The sequence below is a fragment of the Salvelinus namaycush genome, chromosome 7, assembly GCF_016432855.1.
Source record: "Salvelinus namaycush isolate Seneca chromosome 7, SaNama_1.0, whole genome shotgun sequence".
Classification (NCBI taxonomy): Eukaryota; Metazoa; Chordata; class Actinopteri; order Salmoniformes; family Salmonidae; genus Salvelinus; species Salvelinus namaycush.
In genome coordinates, this window is record NC_052313.1 from 51,180,906 (window position 1) to 51,201,163 (window position 20,258).

At 47.9% G+C, this 20,258-nt stretch overlaps 1 protein-coding gene across 1 annotated transcript; it reads right to left on the reverse strand.

The window, feature by feature from the left end:
• Nucleotides 1–516: 516 nt before the first annotated feature.
• On the reverse strand, nucleotides 517–17,228 carry LOC120050818. The gene is made up of 6 exons (XM_038997349.1): nucleotides 17,123–17,228; nucleotides 14,591–14,681; nucleotides 13,309–13,450; nucleotides 9,937–10,187; nucleotides 5,263–5,518; nucleotides 517–4,963 (listed from the first exon to the last, which is right to left on the reverse strand). Exons 1-6 carry the CDS (start codon nucleotides 17,226–17,228, stop codon nucleotides 4,754–4,756), a joined length of 1,056 nt encoding a protein of 351 aa, XP_038853277.1. The 3' UTR covers nucleotides 517–4,753.
• Nucleotides 17,229–20,258: the final 3,030 nt, after the last annotated feature.

Consider the following 20,258-nt stretch of genomic DNA (forward strand, 5'->3'; position numbering starts at 1 on the left):
ACACACACAAGCATGCACACAGCTTAATTCCAGGCCCACCCCAACATATCCATCTCCTCAGTTCCCACCCCAACATATCCATCTCCCCAGTTCCCACCCCAACATATCCATCTCCCCAGTTCCCACCCCAACATATCCATCTCCCCAGTTCCCACCCCAACATATCCATCTCCCCAGTTCCCACCCCAACATATCCATCTCCCCAGTTCCCACCCCAACATATCCATCTCCCCAGTTCCCATCCCGACATATCCATCTCCCCAGTTCCCATCCTGACATATCCATCTCCCCAGTTCCCACCCCGACATATCCATCTCTCCAGTTCCCACCCCGACATATCCATCTCCCCAGTTCCCACCCCAACATATCCATCTCCCCAGTTCCCACCCCAACATATCCATCTCCCCAGTTCCCACCCCAACATATCCATCTCCCCAGTTCCCACCCCAACATATCCATCTCCCCAGTTCCCACCCGTTATCCATGTTTTGATTTAACAGACAACAGTTATATTAAGAAGCATATTTAGTCTTTATTGAAAAGAGACACATTACAGCAGAAGACTGTATTAGGTATCATGTTTCAACACGGTACTGTACAGATGACACAAACTCAATAGAACAATAATAATAACAATAATAATTAGGAGACCAATGACAATTGTAATAATAACCCTGCTTGATGCTGATAGGTCACAATCAAGGTGGATGAACTAGACTGATAACTGAACGAAACCCAAGCAGTTATGAGAAGAGAGGTCTTCTTCCATATCTAGACAGCATTAGAACCATATTAAACCATTTGACTGGCAGTCGTCTCGGGTTGGGTAGCTACATACAGGATGAATGACCAACGACAAAGAGGTCACCAAATACACACTGGAACCAAATAAACAAAAACAAATGACCATAGTTTGTTTATTAGCGTTTGTTGTTTACATCTATGTACATGTGGTGAACGCTGTGCTGATGATGTGTCGACTGGCATGTATAGAAGGGAGAGCTGTGGCCGGTTTAATGGTACTAAAGTAACAGCAGACTGATTGACATGGTGATGTGTCCCCCGTCCACCATAGTGCTCTTCTCCCTGGCAGGGGTCACACTGATACATGTCTCACGTGTAAAAAGTAGCTTCTAGATAGCCTGGAAACCAAACTGACATGCTCCGTTTCACCAATGAAACAAATGATATCTTCTGGATTCCAGGCTAGTTTTTTGATGCTTCCTGAACCCAACTATAAGGGAGGACAGCTCACACTATTGGCTAATAATGAATTCCACTGGCTGATTCAGAGGGGGAAGGAGAGCAGCTTGACCACCAATGAGGATTGTGTCCAATACGATGTTAAACCTCCTCATATCTCCCACTAGTGTGAGAGCCAGGGGCTGAGACAGGAACTGTTTCAGGCCAGCAGACATTATGAGGGAAGAGACCAGGGATCTACACAAACATCCAGCCATGCAAAAGTGTTCTACAGGAAAGACTTTGTGAGGAGAGGACTGAAGAGAGACCATCAAACTGAATACGTAGTGCATCGTCTTGTCATAAATAAAAGGACTTTGTCTTCTCCTCAGTCAAAACCTCACAAGTGTTATTGAGGGGGAGAACCCCTCTAGTGACGAGGGAGAGGTTTAACGCTGCTATTTCTGCTACTGCAACAATAAGATTCAATAAAGGTTTGGTCAGGTTCACGTTAGTGTTCATGGCTGCCTGTGGACAACTCCGGTTGTCTCAGCACTTCTCATGTTAATCACACTCAACATGTTTAGCTCTTTTCACATTTCTATCGGACACAGAAGCGTGTGTGTGATGTATGGGCTTGTCTACAGCGTACGCAGGTATTGCAAGGTGTGTGTAGAACAGAAACACCACTGTTAGCATGGATATCAATACCTGTCCTCCATATTGCTTTAATACCTGTACAGGTGAGGCAGGAGTCACTACTTATATTAGGCGTTTATATACACACACACACACACACACACACACACACACACACACACACACACACACACACACACACACACACACACACACACACACACACACACACACACACACACGGGAGGTAACATCAAGGGCAAAAGCAATCATAAATACGGGAGCATTTGATGCTTAGGAATGGTTTGGGGGAGAAAGACTCATATCACACACGAGGACGCACACACAGTAAGGTTGAAGAACAGGCAGAGGGACTTGTGCAGAGCAGAGACGTTGGCAACAGGAAGAGGGACAGGAGGAGAGCCCCTGATGCTAAACATTCCAGTATCGTTCAGTCAACCCATCACTGGCTGATTTCTTCCAATAAAAACACATGGGCATCAGCAAATCTCCACTCAAACCCCAGAGAGAACACGACGCTCTCAGAGTAAAGAACTTCCTGCTTCCTGCAGATACATCATGACATCACCACCAAAAGAGCTTTTCAAAAAGAGAGAAAGAAAAGCGATAGAGGAAGAGACAAGTAAAATATTATTTACACACAGTAGGATTCCAGACCCAGAGAAGCCCTTCCTATTGAGTCACTGAGCAGATAGGATGCATCCCAAATGGCAGCCTATTCCCTACATAGTGCACTTCTTTTAACCAGAATCCTATGGGCGCGGGTCAAAAGTAGTGCACTGTTCAAGAGAATAGGGTGCCATTCAGGACGCAACCGAAGAGATTCAAGAGGCAGAGACTGTATGATTGGTTGGGGAGCAACAGACATGGATATCCAATGACAGACAGAGGATGGAGGAAACGCATGCCGAGTACCTCAGAAGACCCGATGGGAGGCGGCCCAGAGTCTATCTTGACCAATGATGTCATATATGATGTCAGTCAACTTGACAAGGGGAAAACTCAGAGGGGGCCCAAATTAAGAACTCTTCTCCGAATCAGAAAAGTCTAATTCAATGAAGAAACAGTATCCATCAGATCATAAATATTCTACAAAAGCTGACAGCCCATCATGGGTTGAACTGCCAGACAAACGTCTTCTTAGATTACATTAAATACATTTAACACTGATGAGCCCATCTAGTATAAATAGTGCTACATTTACACCGTGGATGCTGTTCCTGGATCAGTTGTATATCAGCGTTAGTGAATGGGAGTATGGACCTGACAACTGATAGCTGCACCACACCTAAGTAATCAACAGGAACATGAGTCCTATCCATTTCCTCCCATCCTCTGCCTATCACTACGCAACAATACGTTATCATGTGTTTCCAGCTGAAACAGCAGATACAGTGTATTTGATGACCTGATAAAAGTAAAGAAAAGGCAGAATAATATGCAGAAGGATAAAACAGGAAAAATGAAACATTTTCCCTTGGTCTCTGTGTGGGTTGAGTGGACCCTATGATCATCCTGAAGAAGGCTGATGGTCTGGTACGACGCATCATGAGGCTTCCTATACATTCTGTAGGTGGACTGTTCTTCTGAACGGATGAAATGTAAATCTAAGACTGTTGTTGAGGCGACTGGAATTGTGGGGGAGAATTGACAGTCTCTGGTCCCTGAGCCTGGAAATACATACACGCTTTTTACACCTAGCAAGTGGCTTCTAATATATATGACAAACTCACTTCTCTGTGGAACTGATTCATTGGTCCAGCAATTCACAATGAGATATACACAATTTGGACGTGATGAACAACCTTTCTTTAATTCAACAGAGAAAGTGTCTGACATGCTATCACACTTTCTGTTTTATTTAGAAGGAATATCGGATATTTAGGAATTTTTTTTCTCTCACTTTCTTAAAATGTTTATACAAGAAGATATTTTTGTTTCACATTTCATAAAAAAAAAAAACATCCACAGGAGGAGAGAGAGATCACAATTTACTGAAGAGAAGAAAGGGGAAACACTGATTATGTGGAGAACTAAAGAAGCAGAGCAGAAGAGGAGTTCTGTTCAGTTGATCAGTGTTCTTTGTAGTTCTTTGTAGTTCTTTGTAGTTCTTCGTAGTTCTTTGTAGTTCTCATGTTATAAGGTAGAGCTCCCATAACTTAAGCGAAAAGCAACCCCCCCTTCCCCAACATGCTACAGAGGCCCTCTTCAAACATCCAAAGTCTTTCCAAACCTGCAGGCCTCTGTTTCTATACAGCTGATATAGCAGTGATATAGTGTGTGTGTGGCCTGGGTTGAAGCTGGGAGCAGATTGCAGATCGGAGTCAATAGAGGGTATATGAGAAGGGGGTGTCGCTGCTTTTCACGTGATTTTGGCCACCTCCTCCCCATGTCCCATCATGCTTAGGGCTACATGCAGCCAGGTAGATAGCAGTGAGGGAAGCCGGTGACCTGACTCCACCCGGAAGTAACGCCAAGCCACCTCCTGCCCCCATGCTTTTACAGGGGAGGGCCTTGTGAGGAAATTGACAATTGGACCGAAGCGCAGGGGGGGGGGGGGGGTCATCATGATGTGGGGCAGAGAGCCAAAAGGACAGAGGGCTTCATCAACGGCAACTACAACAGGAGTGCTAGTGTCTTCTGTGTGAGATTAGTGGCAGAGTGGAGAGGGTAAGAGGTCAACGAGGGCTCTAAGACAAGGAGTGCAGAAGTAGTGGTTCCCAAAAGAGTTCAGTCATTTCTCCCAATTCAGACTCTCTCCAAGCCCCTCACTTCCAAAAATGTCAGTCAGGAGTTTTTTCAGTCAGGAGTTTGAGTGTGTAATATGCATACAATGTCACAATGTGTGTTTAGCCTGTTAATATCCTGCGAGCCGCAGTACCCAGAGGCCTCCTGAAGGGGGCGGTAGTGTTTATATGAGTGCGGTGCTGCCCGTGCTGCTGCAGCTGTTGTTGCGGTTGGTGTTGCGTCGGGACAGGTTGGGCGTGGCAATAAGTGGGTAGCGTTCATCGGGACAGCCGTACTGCAGCAACGTGTCAACACACTCCTGGCTGCTGGCCTGCCGTGCGTACGCCAGCGCGCTGTTACCGTGGGCGTCCCTCGCCATCAGATCCACCCCGTACTGGAGAGAGGAGAGAGGGATGGGGAGAGAGCAGAGAGGAGTGAGGGGGATGAGGGCGAGAGGGATAGGGGAGAGAGGAGAGAGGGATGGGAGAGAGGAGAGAGGGATGGGATAGAGGAGAGAGGGTTGGAGAGAGAGGAGAGAGGGGGACGAGGGAGAGAGGAGAGAGGGGGATGAGGGAGAGAGGAGAGAGGGAAAGATAGAGTTATTTGACATGGCAACATCTTGGTCTATAGACAACACTCAGGGTGAGGAACCATGGACGTGTAAGATCCTGTTGGTACCGCCCTCTCTCTCACCCAGATGAGGAGCTGTGTGATGACCACGTTGCCCTTGCGGCACGCCAGGTGAAGGGCGGTGCGTCCGTCTCCCTCTCCACACGTCTCGTTGACTTGCTCCCGGGAGCCGTGAGCCAGGAGCAGGATGACGCAGCGCAGGTCCTCCTCGGCTGTGGCCCTCAGCAGCTGCTGGCCCAGGGATAGGTCCACCCCCGAGAGCGACGCCAGGAACAACCGCTGCTCGTACTTAGCCCGGATCCAACGCTCACGCTCCTCCCTGAGAGAGAGAAATACACAGAGTAGTGGTTAAGAGGAACGTTCAGGATCTTAACATCATCTTGTGACGTTACCTTCTCCACCTGTTCATCTAGTCACACTCCTCCCTGGAGAAGGAACACATAGGACAGAAGGGGGACGTTCACCATAGTTCTACTTCACCTAGCAGTGTGGATATCTGCTGTTACAGGGATATCTGCTGACTGTTACAGGGATATCTGCTGACTGTTACAGGGATATCTGCTGACTGTTACAGGGATATCTGCTGACCGTTACAGGGATATCTGCTGACCGTTACAGGGATATCTGCCGACCGTTACAGGGATATCTGCCGACCGTTACAGGGATATCTGCCGACCGTTACAGGGATATCTGCCGACCGTTACAGGGATATCTGCCGACCGTTACAGGGATATCTGCCGACCGTTACAGGGATATCTACTGACCGTTACAGAGATATCTGCCGACCGTTACAAGGATATCTGCCGACCGTTACAGGGATATCTGCCGACCGTTACAGGGATATCTGCCGACCGTTACAGGGATATCTGCCGACCGTTACAGGGATATCTGCCGACCGTTACAGGGATATCTGCCGACCGTTACAGGGATATCTGCCGACCGTTACAGGGATATCTGCCGACCGTTACAGGGATATCTGCCGACCGTTACAGGGATATCTGCCGACCGTTACAGGGATATCTGCCGACCGTTACAGGGATATCTGCCGACCGTTACAGGGATATCTGCCGACCGTTACAGGGATATCTCCCGACCGTTACAGGGATATCTGCCGGCCGTTACAAGGATATCTGCTGGCTGTTACAGGGATATCTGCCGACCGTTACAGGGATATCTACTGACCGTTACAGGGATATCTACTGACCGTTACAGGGATATCTACTGACTGTTACAGGGATATCTACTGACTGTTACAGGGATATCTACTGTTACAAGGATATCTGCTGACCGTTACAGGGATATCTACTGACTGTTACAGGGATATCTGCGGGGTCGCTTTGGGAACCACAGGACCATTCTTAGCAAGAGCCTTGAGTTCAGATGGTAAAAAAGTGAATGGAAGAGTGGGTTAACTAGGAGTATGTTAACTAGCCTTATCTGTGAAGGAGAAAGACACCATGTTAACCCCATAGTGCTGAGAGAGAGACCAGGAGAGAGAGACCAGGAGAGAGAAACCAGGAGAGAGAAACCAGGAGAGAGAAACCAGGAGAGAGAAACCAGGAGAGAGAGACCGAGAGAGGAGGGAAGCGGGGCAGTGTGAGTTCAGAGTGGTAACTGTTTCCAGCTACTCAATCTAATCCTGTGATAGCGCTAATCTCTCCCTAATCCCCGCCATGTAAACAGAGCCTTTCAGCCCAATTGGGATTATCCATGCATCAATCCTCCTGTTAGAAAGGAGAGGAACCACAGTGGCCTGGGGAGAGGATAGGGGAGGGACAGGAGTGAGGATATAGAGCTGTCCTGTATCCCTAGAAACAGTCCCCCTCAGGGGGTCCTGGGTCCCCCACTAACCAGGATATGGAGAACACAGTATAGTGGAGCCTCACTGCTGGCTCACTTCCTCTGTAATGACCTACTCTGGTTGGAGGGTTAGGCCTGAGAGAGAGCATTACATTCACACACCAGGAGAGAGGGAGAGAGAAAGACAGATGGATATACAGTAAAAGTCAATCATTTAGACACATCTACTCATTCAAGGGTTTTTCATTATTTTTACTATTTTCTACATTGTAGAATAATAGTCAAGACATCAAAACTATGGAAACAAAAACGTGTTAAACAAAATCTAAATATATTTTATATTTCAGATTCTTCAAAGTAGCCACCCTTTGGCTTGATGACTTTGTACACTCTTGGCATACTCTCAACCAGCTTCACCTGGAATGCTTGAAGGAGTTCCCACATATGCTGTGCATTTGTTGGCTGCTTTTCCTTCACTATGTGGTCCAACTCATCCCAAACCATCTCAATTGGGTTGAGGTCAGGTGATTGTGGAGGCCAGGTCATCTGATGCAGCACCCAATCACTCTCCTTCCTGGTCAAACAGCCCTTACACAGCCTGGAGGTGTGTTGGTTCATTGTCCTGTTGAAAAACAAATGATTGTCCCACTAAGCGTAAACCAGACGTGCTGGCGTATTCGCTGCAGAATGCTGTGGTAGCCATGCTGGTTAAGTGTGCCTTGAATTCTAAATAAATCACAGACAGTGTAACCAGAAAGCACCCCCACACCATCACACCTCCTCCTCCATGCTTCACGGTGGGAACCACACACCTACTCTGCGTCTCACAAAGACACGGTGGTTGGAACGAAAAATCTCAAATTTGGACTCATCAGACCTAGGGACAGATTTCCACCGGTCTAATGTCCATTGCTAGTGTTTCTTGGCCCAAGCAAGTCTCTTCTTATTATTGGTGTCCTTTAGTAGTGGTTTCTTTGCAGCAATTCAACCATGAATGCCTGATTCCCGCAGTCTGCTCTGAACAGTTGATGTTGAGATGTGTCTGTTACTTGAACTCTGTGAAGCATTTATTTGGGCTGCAATTTCTGAGACTGATAACTCTAATGAATTTATCCTCTGCAGCAGAGGTAACTCTGGGTCTTCCTATCCTGTGGTGGTCCTCATGAGAGCCAGTTTCATCATAGCACTTGGTTTAAGCGACTGCACAAAGTTCTTGAAGGCCCAGATTGACTGACCTTCATGTCTTAAAGTAATGATGGACTGTCATTTCTCTTTGCTTATTTGAGCTGTTCTTGCCATAATATGGACTTGGTCTTTTACCAAATAGGGCTATCTTCTGTATACCACCTCTACCTTGTCACAACACAACGGATAGGCTCAAAGGCACTGAGGAAAGAAATTCCACAAATTAACTTTTAACAAGGCACACCTGTTAATTGAAATGCATTCCAGGTGACTACCTCATGAAGCTGGTTGAGAGAATGCCACGAGTGTACAAAGCTGCCATCAAGGCAACAAAGGGTGGCAACTTTGAAGAACCTCAAATATAAAATATATTTTGATTTGTTTTACACTTTTTTGGTTACTACATGATTCCATATGTGTTATTTCATAGTTTTGATGTCCTCACTATTATTCTACAATGTAGAAAATAGTAAAAATAAAGAAAAACCCTGGAATAAGTAGGTGTGTCCAAACTGTCGACTGGTACTGTCTGTAGAGTGTGAATCAAACCTTTCCATATCCCCTCCTCCTGTTAGTGCACTGGGTTTCAAGACCTTTTTAACACTGCCAATGATTTGGAATTTTGTTGAGACCCTCAAATTCAACAAAGCCAATGACAGCAACCGAGTCACCCACCAGAGGTTACTGTCTCACTGTCTGGGAACCACTTAGGGTTATGAAATGCTGGCTTCTCAAGGCAACAGGACAGTCTATGGACTGCCTATATGTTGACAGGTCTGAGGTGTAGGGGATAACTAAGTCGCCTCGTCAGCCATAACAGAAGATGAGTGATGAGACCTTAGGGTGTCTCAGGGGGTTAACCTCAAACAGACCCATTGACGGAAGTAATTACAAATTAGCCGCGTGTGGAGGGTCTCGCTCTCTCTCTGCAGGAGAAAGCGTTTTATCAGAGCAAGAGGGGGGCAGACGGACGGATGATAAAAATAGTCAATCTATAGCCCTGGGGATCGATGCCCTGCGACATCCTTCTTAATCAAAGCCTCGGCAACGGGATGACTGGGCTCAACCCCCGGCAACGATTTCCTTTTTCTTCAAACCACTGCAACCGTGGCTGAGCATCATCACACACACACACACACCGAGTGCCCTTACTCAACCCACACACACGCTTGCTCACACACACACGCTTGCTCACACACACACGCTTGCTCACACACACACACACACACACGCTTGCTCACACACACACACACACACACACACACACGCTTGCTCACACACACACACACACACACACACACACACACACACACACACACACACACACACACACACACACACACACACACACACACACACACCTGACAAACATCTAGCTAATATCAAAATGTCAGAAATTAGTTTCTGGCTAAACTTTACTCAAAGTAGCTATAGGCCAGGAAGGAGCATGTTCATTCACTAACTTCTGTGGTTATACAGAAAGGATGGAGGGAAAGGGAGAGAGACAGAGAGGAGGAGGGGGAGAGACAGACAGGAGGAAGGGGGAGAGACAGACAGGAGGGGGGAGAGACAGACAGGAGGAGGGGGGAGAGACAGACAAATACAAATAGATGGAGAGTTTTAGAGGTGTGGGAACCCAGTAGAATCTCATTAACTCTCTCCCCAGAGAATAGACTCACTGTGTTGCGTTTGGTTGTGTGTGTGTGTTTGAGGGGGTGTAACCTAGGTATGGGGGCCTGCCTGCCATATTACCCTCTCTGGTCGGGGGCTAGCCTAGCAGGACGGAATGTCCCTGGTCTTCCTGCCTGTCCCGGGGAGAGAGTGAGGAGGCTGGGCGGAGGTACACGGGCCAAAGCCCCAGGACAAAGCCCCAGGGAGGGGTGGGGCAGGGAGGGTCTCGGCAGGGGCCTGGGCCCTCGTCTCTCTGGGTGTGTGTGGAGGAAATGCGGAGGCAGCACTTCACTGCTTCCTGGCACGCATGCCTTCCCCAGAGGACAGAGTTGCTATGGCTGGAGCCTGAGTCTTCCTTCACCAGGACAGAGTTGCTATGGGCTGGAGCCTGGGTCTTCTCCAGGACAGAGTTGCTATGGGCTGGATCCTGGGTCTTCACCAGGACAGTTGCTATAGGCTGGAGCCTGAGTCTTCTCCAGGACAGAGTTGCTATGGGCTGGAGCCTGGGTCTTCCTTCACCAGGACAGAGTTGCTATGGGCTGGAGCCTGGGTCTTCCTTCACCAGGACAGAGTTGCTATGGGCTGGAGCCTGAGTCTTCACCAGGACAGAGTTGCTATGGGCTGGAGCCTGGGTCTTCCTTCACCAGGACAGAGTTGCTATGGGCTGGAGCCTGGGTCTTCACCAGGACAGAGTTGCTATGGGCTGGAGCCTGGGTCTTCTCCAGGACAGAGTTGCTATGGGTTGGATCCTGGGTCTTCTCCAGGACAGAGTTGCTATGGGCTGGATCCTGGGTCTTCCTTCACCAGGACAGAGTTGCTATGGGCTGGATCCTGGGTCTTCTCCAGGACAGAGTTGCTATGGGCTGGAGCCTGAGTCTTCTCCAGGACAGAGTTGCTATGGGCTGGAGCCTGGGTCTTCCTTCACCAGGACAGAGTTGCTATGGGCTGGAGCCTGAGTCTTCACCAGGACAGAGTTGCTATGGGCTGGAGCCTGAGTCTTCACCAGGACAGAGTTGCTATGGGCTGGATCCTGGGTCTTCTCCAGGACAGAGTTGCTATGGGCTGGAGCCTGGGTCTTCTCCAGGACAGAGTTGCTATGGGCTGGAGCCTAGGTCTTCTCCAGGACAGAGTTGCTATGGGCTGGATCCTGGGTCTTCTCCAGGACAGAGTTGCTTAGGGCTGGATCCTGGGTCTTCTCCAGGACAGAGTTGCTTAGGGCTGGAGCCTGGGTCTTCCTTCTCCAGGACAGAGTTGCTATGGGCTGGAGCCTGGGTCTTCCTTCACCAGGACAGAGTTGCTATGGGCTGGAGACTGGGTCTTCCTTCACCACGACAGAGTTGCTATGGGCTGGATCCTGGGTCTTCTCCAGGACAGAGTTGCTATAGGCTGGAGCCTGGGTCTTCTCCAGGACAGAGTTGCTATAGGCTGGAGCCTGGGTCTTCACCAGGACAGAGTTGCTATGGGCTGGAGCCTGAGTCTTCTCCAGGACAGAGTTGGTATGGGCTGGAGCCTGGGTCTTCTCCAGGACAGAGTTGCTAAGGGCGGGAGCCTAGGTCTTCTCCAGGACAGAGTTGCTATAGGCTGGATCCTGGGTCTTCTCCAGGACAGAGTTGCTATGGGCTGGATCCTGAGTCTTCTCCAGGACAGAGTTGCTATGGGCTGGATCCTGGGTCTTCTCCAGGACAGAGTTGCTATGGGCTGGATCCTGGGTCTTCTCCAGGACAGAGTTGCTATGGGCTGGAGCCTGGGTCTTCTCCAGGACAGAGTTGCTATGGGCTGGAGCCTGGGTCTTCTCCAGGACAGAGTTGCTATGGGCTGGATCCTGGGTCTTCTCCAGGACAGAGTTGCTATGGGCTGGAGCCTGAGTCTTCTCCAGGACAGAGTTGCTATGGGCTGGAGCCCGGAGGCAGAGACAAGGGCCCAGACACCCACACACACACGGCGCCTGACAGGTGGTCATGTTGGACACAATATGAACGGACACACTCAGGGTGCGATGGTGACAGCACAGCATTGTAAGGGAGAAGAGGAAGTGTCCACATTCACACACGAGCACAGGATGGATGTCCACCCCTCCTACAACAGCCTCCCCAACACGTGACAACCCCCCCCCCCCCAACAACACTGCTGGTATACCCTACTGACAAGCACATAGCGACACTATTTCCCCCCTGAATGAGAAGATACACTACTGAGAATGAATCCATTACTAAGTGATTTTCCAACCCAATGTGGTGTTCATCTTGAAGGGCATTAAGGGGCAGCATGCTACCATTATCCTCTGGTTAGAGTATTGAGAGCAGTTTGGAAACTAGAAAGGCTAATTGGACTAATTAGCTGCTCAGAAAGGCTCTCTGACAATAGCTGGGGAGGGCGGTGTGTGTGCCTGAGGGTGTGTGTGTGCCCCCCTCCCTCTCTCTGTGTGTCTAAGAGAGGTACCTGTCTGACTGCAGCTCACTGTTCCACCATGTTTGTCTCACTTATCACATTGGATTAGGGGATAGGCTGTAGCACCACGGAGCACTATGAAGATAATTAACCACAGGTCCTGCTCAGACAGACTGACAGGGACACACTCTCACACAGGATGCAGCCACACACACACACACACACACACTCCCCACAACCCCTATTCTCTCTCACCACCTACAGCAAATGCTTAAAAAGGGAACACGAAGGGGGAGAGTGTGTGTGTGTGTGTGTGTAAATAATAATCACAGGAGGCAGATTTCCTAGCCAGTCTAATGAAACACTACAGGTCATGCCAGCGAGGGCTCCAACATGTCCGAACGCAATGAGCCTTTCACCAGAAATGCCCCCGACCACAACACACACACACTTCAACGTTTCCCATTAGTGCATTCATGTGAGACGACAGTAACACATTATTATCATGATAATGACTTAGGTAAATATATTCGACCCTGAGAGAGAGGAAGCCCATACATGTACAACCTGGTTTGCTCTCTCTGTACTGTAGGTTGAGAAGCAGTGGTGAATGGTAAATACATGGCGCTGTGTGTTAGTGTGTGTTACAAGCGTCAGTGAAACCCATGACAAACCCCTTGGTTAATATAACAGCGGACAGGTTTGACTGACAGCTTCATTAGCCTGTGTTAGGAGGTTGTTAGTGGGACTGTTTACTTCCGCCCCCGCAGGAGAGGAGCGACAGTGGGGTTCTGTCGCCGTTGGAAACAGTGGGGTGAGGAATGTGCTTGTTTGGGGTTACCCGGGGATAAACAGGGGGGGCTGGTGTCAGTCTCTGACTCAGCTGGGGCCAACTGGAGACAGGAGCTGAAGAATAGATATCTGTCATTTCCTGCCTCTTTTAGGTGCATGAGTCTGTGTTTGTATTATTTCTATGTGTGTGTGTGTGTGCTGGTTCTCCCTGGCCAGTCTCTTTGTTGCAGTATGTTTACACACAGGCCCAGTAGTTTCCTGTCTCCCCCAGACCCCCAGGCAGAGCCCCGTCTGATTGGTCAACTCTGACAGCCGTCCACTCCACTGGGCCGTTCGACCGTGACTGGCCACCAGCTGCTCTCCACTGCCACTACGACCAGGGGGAGGGAGGGGGTCTACGACCCCAACATAGACCCTGGATACAAGAGTCCCACATCATACTAAATCACAACAATATTCATTATCTACCATTATGGTATTACCAAATGATCATTTATATTTGATGGATATTGTTGCCTATTAAAGTGATTAAATTATTTTGACACGCAGTGATTCATTAAGTGACAAAATAATGTATCTTTGTTTTCCACCTAAAATGAAGTTGACCTTATTACCAATGTCCAAAATTACCAGCATTATCATAACTGTCATCACCCGCATCATGATCATTTCCAGCATCATTACCGTAAAGGGCTGTTATTCGATGCCCTCCAACAACATCACATCATCACGAGACATTCCTCATCATGATCATTTCCAGCATCATTACCGTAAAGGGCTGTTATTCGATGCCCTCCAACAACATCACATCATCATGAGACATTCCTCATCATGATCATTTCCAGCATCATTACCGTAAAGGGCTGTTATTCGATGCCCTCCAACAACATCACATCATCATGAGACATTCCTCATCATGATCATTTCCAGCATCATTACCGTAAAGGGCTGTTATTCGATGCCCTCCAACAACATCACATCATCATGAGACATTCCTCATCATGATCATTTCCAGCATCATTACCGTAAAGGGCTGTTATTCGATGCCCTCCAACAACATCACAACATCATGAGACATTTCTCAACATGGTCATCTTTATCTCTTAACAAAGAGAGCAGACATCCTTGTTAACAAACACAATAACATCCGTATCATATTCCCATTGTAACAGTGTGGTGCTGGTTCTGCTCTGCTCTGAGACGTACGGACCTCAGGAATACCACAACCATTCATTACAGAATGGAACTGTGGCAGAGCAGTGAGAGGAACCAGGTTGGACTGAAGTCCTCAGTCAGTGACACACACACACACACACACACACACACACACACACACACACACACACACACACACACACACACACACACACACACACACACACACACACACACACACACACACACACAGCGTCGTCAGTCAGTCAGTGAGTGAGCAGAGTGGCCCTCTCCTTTGGCCTAATTAGCCCTCTCTAATTCAGCTCGTTAGGACTCGTTTCAACTCGTTAGGGTTCCACTGACTCCCAGGTAATGAGGTCTGGCAGGAGGAATCTGTCACCTGGACAGCTCCCCAGTACAACCTGAGGAGACTAAGACCAGGGTGAGATCACCAGACCATACACACAGGCTCACATACAGAGAGGTAGTCACTAGAGTGAACAACACATACAGAGAGGTAGTCACTAGAGTGAACAACACATACAGAGAGGTAGTCACTAGAGTGAACAACACATACAGAGAGGTAGTCACTAGAGTGAACAACACATACAGAGAGGTAGTCACTAGAGTGAACAACACATACAGAGAGGTAGTCACTAGAGGGAACAACACATACAGAGAGGTAGTCACTAGAGGGAACAACACATACAGAGAGGAGAGAGGTAGTCACTAGAGGGAACAACACATACAGAGGTAGTCACTAGAGGGAACAACACATACAGAGAGGTAGTCACTAGAGTGAACAACACATACAGAGAGGTAGTCACTAGAGTGAACAACACATACAGAGAGGTAGTCACTAGAGGGAACAACACATACAGAGAGGTAGTCACTAGAGTGAACAACACATACAGAGAGGTAGTCACTAGAGTGAACAACACATACAGAGAGGTAGTCACTAGAGTGAACAACACATACAGAGAGGTAGTCACTAGAGTGAACAACACATACAGAGAGGTAGTCACTAGAGTGAACAACACATACAGAGAGGTAGTCACTAGAGTGAACAACACATACAGAGAGGTAGTCACTAGAGTGAACAACACATACAGAGAGGTAGTCACTAGAGTGAACAACACATACAGAGAGGTAGTCACTAGAGTGAACAACACATACAGAGAGGTAGTCACTAGAGGGAACAACACATAGAGAGGTAGTCACTAGAGGGAACAACACATACAGAGAGGAGAGAGGTAGTCACTAGAGGGAACAACACATACAGAGGTAGTCACTAGAGGGAACAACACATACAGAGAGGTAGTCACTAGAGTGAACAACACATACAGAGAGGTAGTCACTAGAGTGAACAACACATACAGAGAGGTAGTCACTAGAGTGAACAACACATACAGAGAGGTAGTCACTAGAGTGAACAACACATACAGAGAGGTAGTCACTAGAGTGAACAACACATACAGAGAGGTAGTCACTAGAGTGAACAACACATACAGAGAGGTAGTCACTAGAGTGAACAACATATACAGAGAGATAGTCACTAGAGTGAACAACACATACAGAGAGATAGTCACTCGAGGGAACAACACATACAGAGAGGTAGTCACTAGAGTGAACAACATATACAGAGAGATAGTCACTCGAGGGAACAACACATACAGAGAGATAGTCACTCGAGGGAACAACACATACAGAGAGATAGTCACTAGAGTGAACAACACATACAGAGAGGTAGTCACTAGAGGGAGCAACACATACAGAGAGGTAGTCACTAGAGTGAACAACACATACAGAGAGGTAGTCACTAGAGGGAACAACACATACAGAGAGGTAGTCACTAGAGTGAACAACACATACAGAGAGGTAGTCACTAGAGGGAACAACACATACAGAGAGATAGTCAGTCACTAGAGTGAACAACACATACAGAGAGGTAGTCACTAGAGTGAACAACACATACAGAGAGGTAGTCACTAGAGTGAACAACACATACAGAGAGGTAGTCACTAGAGTGAACAACACATACAGAGAGGTAGTCACTAGAGTGAACAACACATACAGAGAGGTAGTCACTAGAGGGAACAACACATACAGAGAGGTAGTCAGTCACTAGAGTGAACAACACATACAGAGAGGAGAGAGGTAGTCACTAGAGGGAACAACACATACAGAGAGGGAAGAGGGAAAAAGGTACACATGGTACCACAGAAAGAAGAGGTAGACAGACAGAATAGCTGTAAAATAGAGAGCAGATAGATACTATTGTCTTACAAGGTAAAAATACCCTAGACCCCCCTCAAAACAAGGGGTCTGAAATCAATTACACTTTGGTCGTTAGCTGCCCTTGGATAGTCACAGATAATTAAGCTCAGCGCTTTTTTTATGATGAGCAGATTAGTGTCTCTGTTACTGGGCCTTTGCCTGGCCTGATACTGTTCCCTGATTGGCTGGCTGGGGGAAAATGGGCAAAGCTGATGGGAAGTGCCCTCAGCTGGATCACAATGGTCCAGTAGTGGCATGAAGAGCAGAGAGAGAGGAAAGGAGGGAGGTAGGGAGGGAGGGGGAGAGAGAGAGGGGAAGAGAGAGGGGAGGAGATTGAGAGAGGGAGGGAGGCAGATCGAGAGAGGGAGGGAAGGAAGGAGAGAGAGAGGGGGAGGGAAGGAGAGAGAGAGAGGGGGAGGGAGGAAGGGAGGGGGAGAGAGGGAAGGAGAGAGAGGGGGGGGGGAGGGAGGAAGGGAGGGGGAGAGAGGGAAGGAGAGAGAGAGGTGTAGGTAGAGAGAGACAGAGCAACACTCCAGTAGTGGCATACAGAGCAGATAACAGGGGAAAGGTCAAGAGGGAGAGATGGGAGAAAGGGAGAGGGAGAAAGGGGAGAGGGACAGTGTCTGGCTGAGCACAAACCTGGCTGCCTACCTACCTTGCGACCCGACCAGGAAGTCCTGAGAGAGTTCAGACCCATTGACATTTCTGTTCATATTAGCCCCGATGCAGATGAGTGGGATTAGAAGGTGTTTAACGGACATTTTTACCCCTTTTCTGAAGCTCCTCACAGGGGACCTGGCTGAAACAGAACAGTTCCACAGCTCCAATGGTGCATAACGTCACCCTCCCAGAAACAGTCACGTCATTACGGCTCAGATTCAAGTGGTTTAAATCGCAAAGGATCTTTTTATTTCCAAGTATGAATATTTCTCAACTAAGTTAAGGACAGCACATAGGACTGCTGCATGTAGACATCAATCTTTATGGGACAATCAAATTAAATAAACAATTGATACATACATAACAGATAAATACAGCCTGTCTAGGTTTCAGACATAATTAACTTGATCTCATTTCCAAACGATCAAACAGTGGGATTATTCAATTAAATTGGGAGTAAATAAGACATTTCTTCTCAATTAGCCCCTGCTAGATCTGTTATGGTTTGTTTAAAATGTTTACCAGCCACGGTCTGTACTAACAGTGAACCAAATCAGTCTGAACACATTACCAAGACAACAAGGAGAACTCGCTTTTTCATGAGCAATTTGCGGACAAATACGGCAATTACAGAAAGGCCTAGCTACCTACCACTTCACTTATTATCCATATACAGACTAATCTGTGCTTCAGGAATGAGAAAATGAGAGAGAGATAATACAGACACAGAGGGAGAGAGAGGGAGAGAGAAACAGAGGGAGAGAGAGGAAGACAGAGACACAGAGAGGGAGAGAGACAGAGACACAGACAGACAGAGGGAGAGAGAGGGAGAGAGAGACAGATGGAGAGAGACAGAGAGACAGAGACACAGACAGAGGGAGAGAGAGAGACACAGACAGAAGGAGAGAGAGACAGACAGAGACACAGAGAGAGAGAGAGAGAGACAGAGAGAGAGAGGGAGAGAGAGAGATGGCGAGAGGGAGAGACAGAGACACAGACAGAGGGAGAGTGAGGGAGAGAGACAGAGACACAGACAGAGACAGACAGAGGGAGAGAGAGACACAGACAGAGGGCGAGAGGGAGAGAGACAGAGACACAGACAGAGGGAAAGACAAAGACAGAGGGAGAGAGAGGGAGAGAGAGAGACAGAGGGAGACAGAGGGAGAGAGACAGACACAGACAGAGGGGGTGAAAGACAGACAGACAGAGGGAGAGAGGGACTCTCACAGCCAGACACACATTATTATGCATTTCTTCATTATTAAATTGGGGGATGAAACCCTAGATGAGGTCATCTCGTTGACCAGATCATCTGATGAGTCAGCCATAAATAATAGACCCTTAGTCTTCCCTTATTAGCATCCCTCCTCACGACGACTGCATCCAGCCTGGGATGAATGGCTCTCTGATTGGCTCGTCAGCCAGTTTAATGTCAATAGTAAATTGGAAGCCTTGTTAACCTAGTTGGGGACAGGATTACGGGGAGAGATAGTAAGCAGCCAGTCATGTAAAAATGAATGTCTATCAGGGTCTAATTTAATCAAGGGCAGCTCCCTTTTTACAGAGGAATTACAATGTAGGAAGCCAATTATTTTGAACGTTTACGCTGTGGTCCCTGCCTGTCAGATAAGTGTGTGTGTGTGTGTGTGTGTGTGACCTCACCAAGAGAGAAGGACCAGCTAGTTAACTAACAGATGAAACAGACCTCACCAAGAGGGAAGGACCAGCTAGTTAACTAACAGATTAAATGGACCTCACCAAGAGAAAAGGACCAGCTAGTTAACTAACAGATTAAACAGCCCTCACCAAGAGGGAAGGACCAGCTAGTTAACTAACAGATTAAAACAGACCTCACCAAGAGAGAAGGACCAGTTTGGTTAACTAACAGATTAAACAGACCTCACCAAGAGAGAAGGACCAGCTGGTTACCTAACAGATTAAATGGACCTCACCAAGAGGGAAGGACCAGCTAGTTAACTAACAGATTAAACAGACCTCACCATGAGGGAAGGACCAGCTAGTTAACTAACAGATTAAACAGACCTCACCAAGAGGGAAGGACCAGCTGGTTAACTAACAGATTAAATAAATCTCACCAAGAGGGAAGGACCAGCTAGTTAACTAACAGATTAAATAGATCTCACCAAGAGGGAAGGACCAGCTAGTTAACAGATTAAACAGACCTCACCAAGAGGGAAGGACCAGATAGTTAACTAACAGATTAAATAGACCTCACCAAGACCCAGGCCATCTACAGCTCTTCGTCTGGGACAGCACTCACAGGCAGCACGCACAAAAGTGCACGCACACACACATCCAAGCAAACGCACACAGACACCGGGAGAGCCCCAGCACACCTCTACCCTGGGGGATAATTATCCTGTGCGGGCCCCTGTCCCCTCTGGTCCCTGGGGCCCAATCCCACCGCTTTCTGGAGGGTGGGCCTCACCCCCCCCACACCTGCACCCCGGTCCAGATTAAAAGCCCTGTCTGGTCTAATTTTAAATCTGTTACTGCTGCCCTTTCTTAGGGGAACAAGACTAATCTATTCCCATAAAAGCTTATCTCTGTTCTCTCTCCCCTCCGTGAGGCACGCTGGGCCTTCTGTTGAATTATTACTAGCTGGGCATTTGTCATGAGGTACGCTGATGTTAAGTGTATCGTAGGGCTGGGCGCTGAGGAGCTGGTCGTGTGTCTGTGGAATGATGGCGTGCCTGGGATGGCTGGCTGTTCCCCTCTCCTCTTTTCTCTCGTTCCCTCCATCCTTCAGCTGTCTAATTAAGGTGAGGCCTCCTAGCATCCACTCCCCCTTTCCCATTATTGTCAACCAGCAATTACTCCCCCATCCTCATCACAAAGCTAGGTGACCAGTCAGTCTATCCAACACTTCAATCCTTTCAGTTACCCTCTCCAGTCCAACTGTAGACTGAAACAAACACTTTGACCCCAACAGTCAGAGGGTGAAACTAACAAAGGTCAACTGTAGACTGAAACAAACACATTGACCCCAACAGTCAGAGGGTGAAACTAACAAAGGTCAACTGTAGACTGAAACAAACACATTGACCCCAACAGTCAGAGGGTGAAACTAACAAAGGTCAACTGTAGACTGAAACAAACACATTGACCCC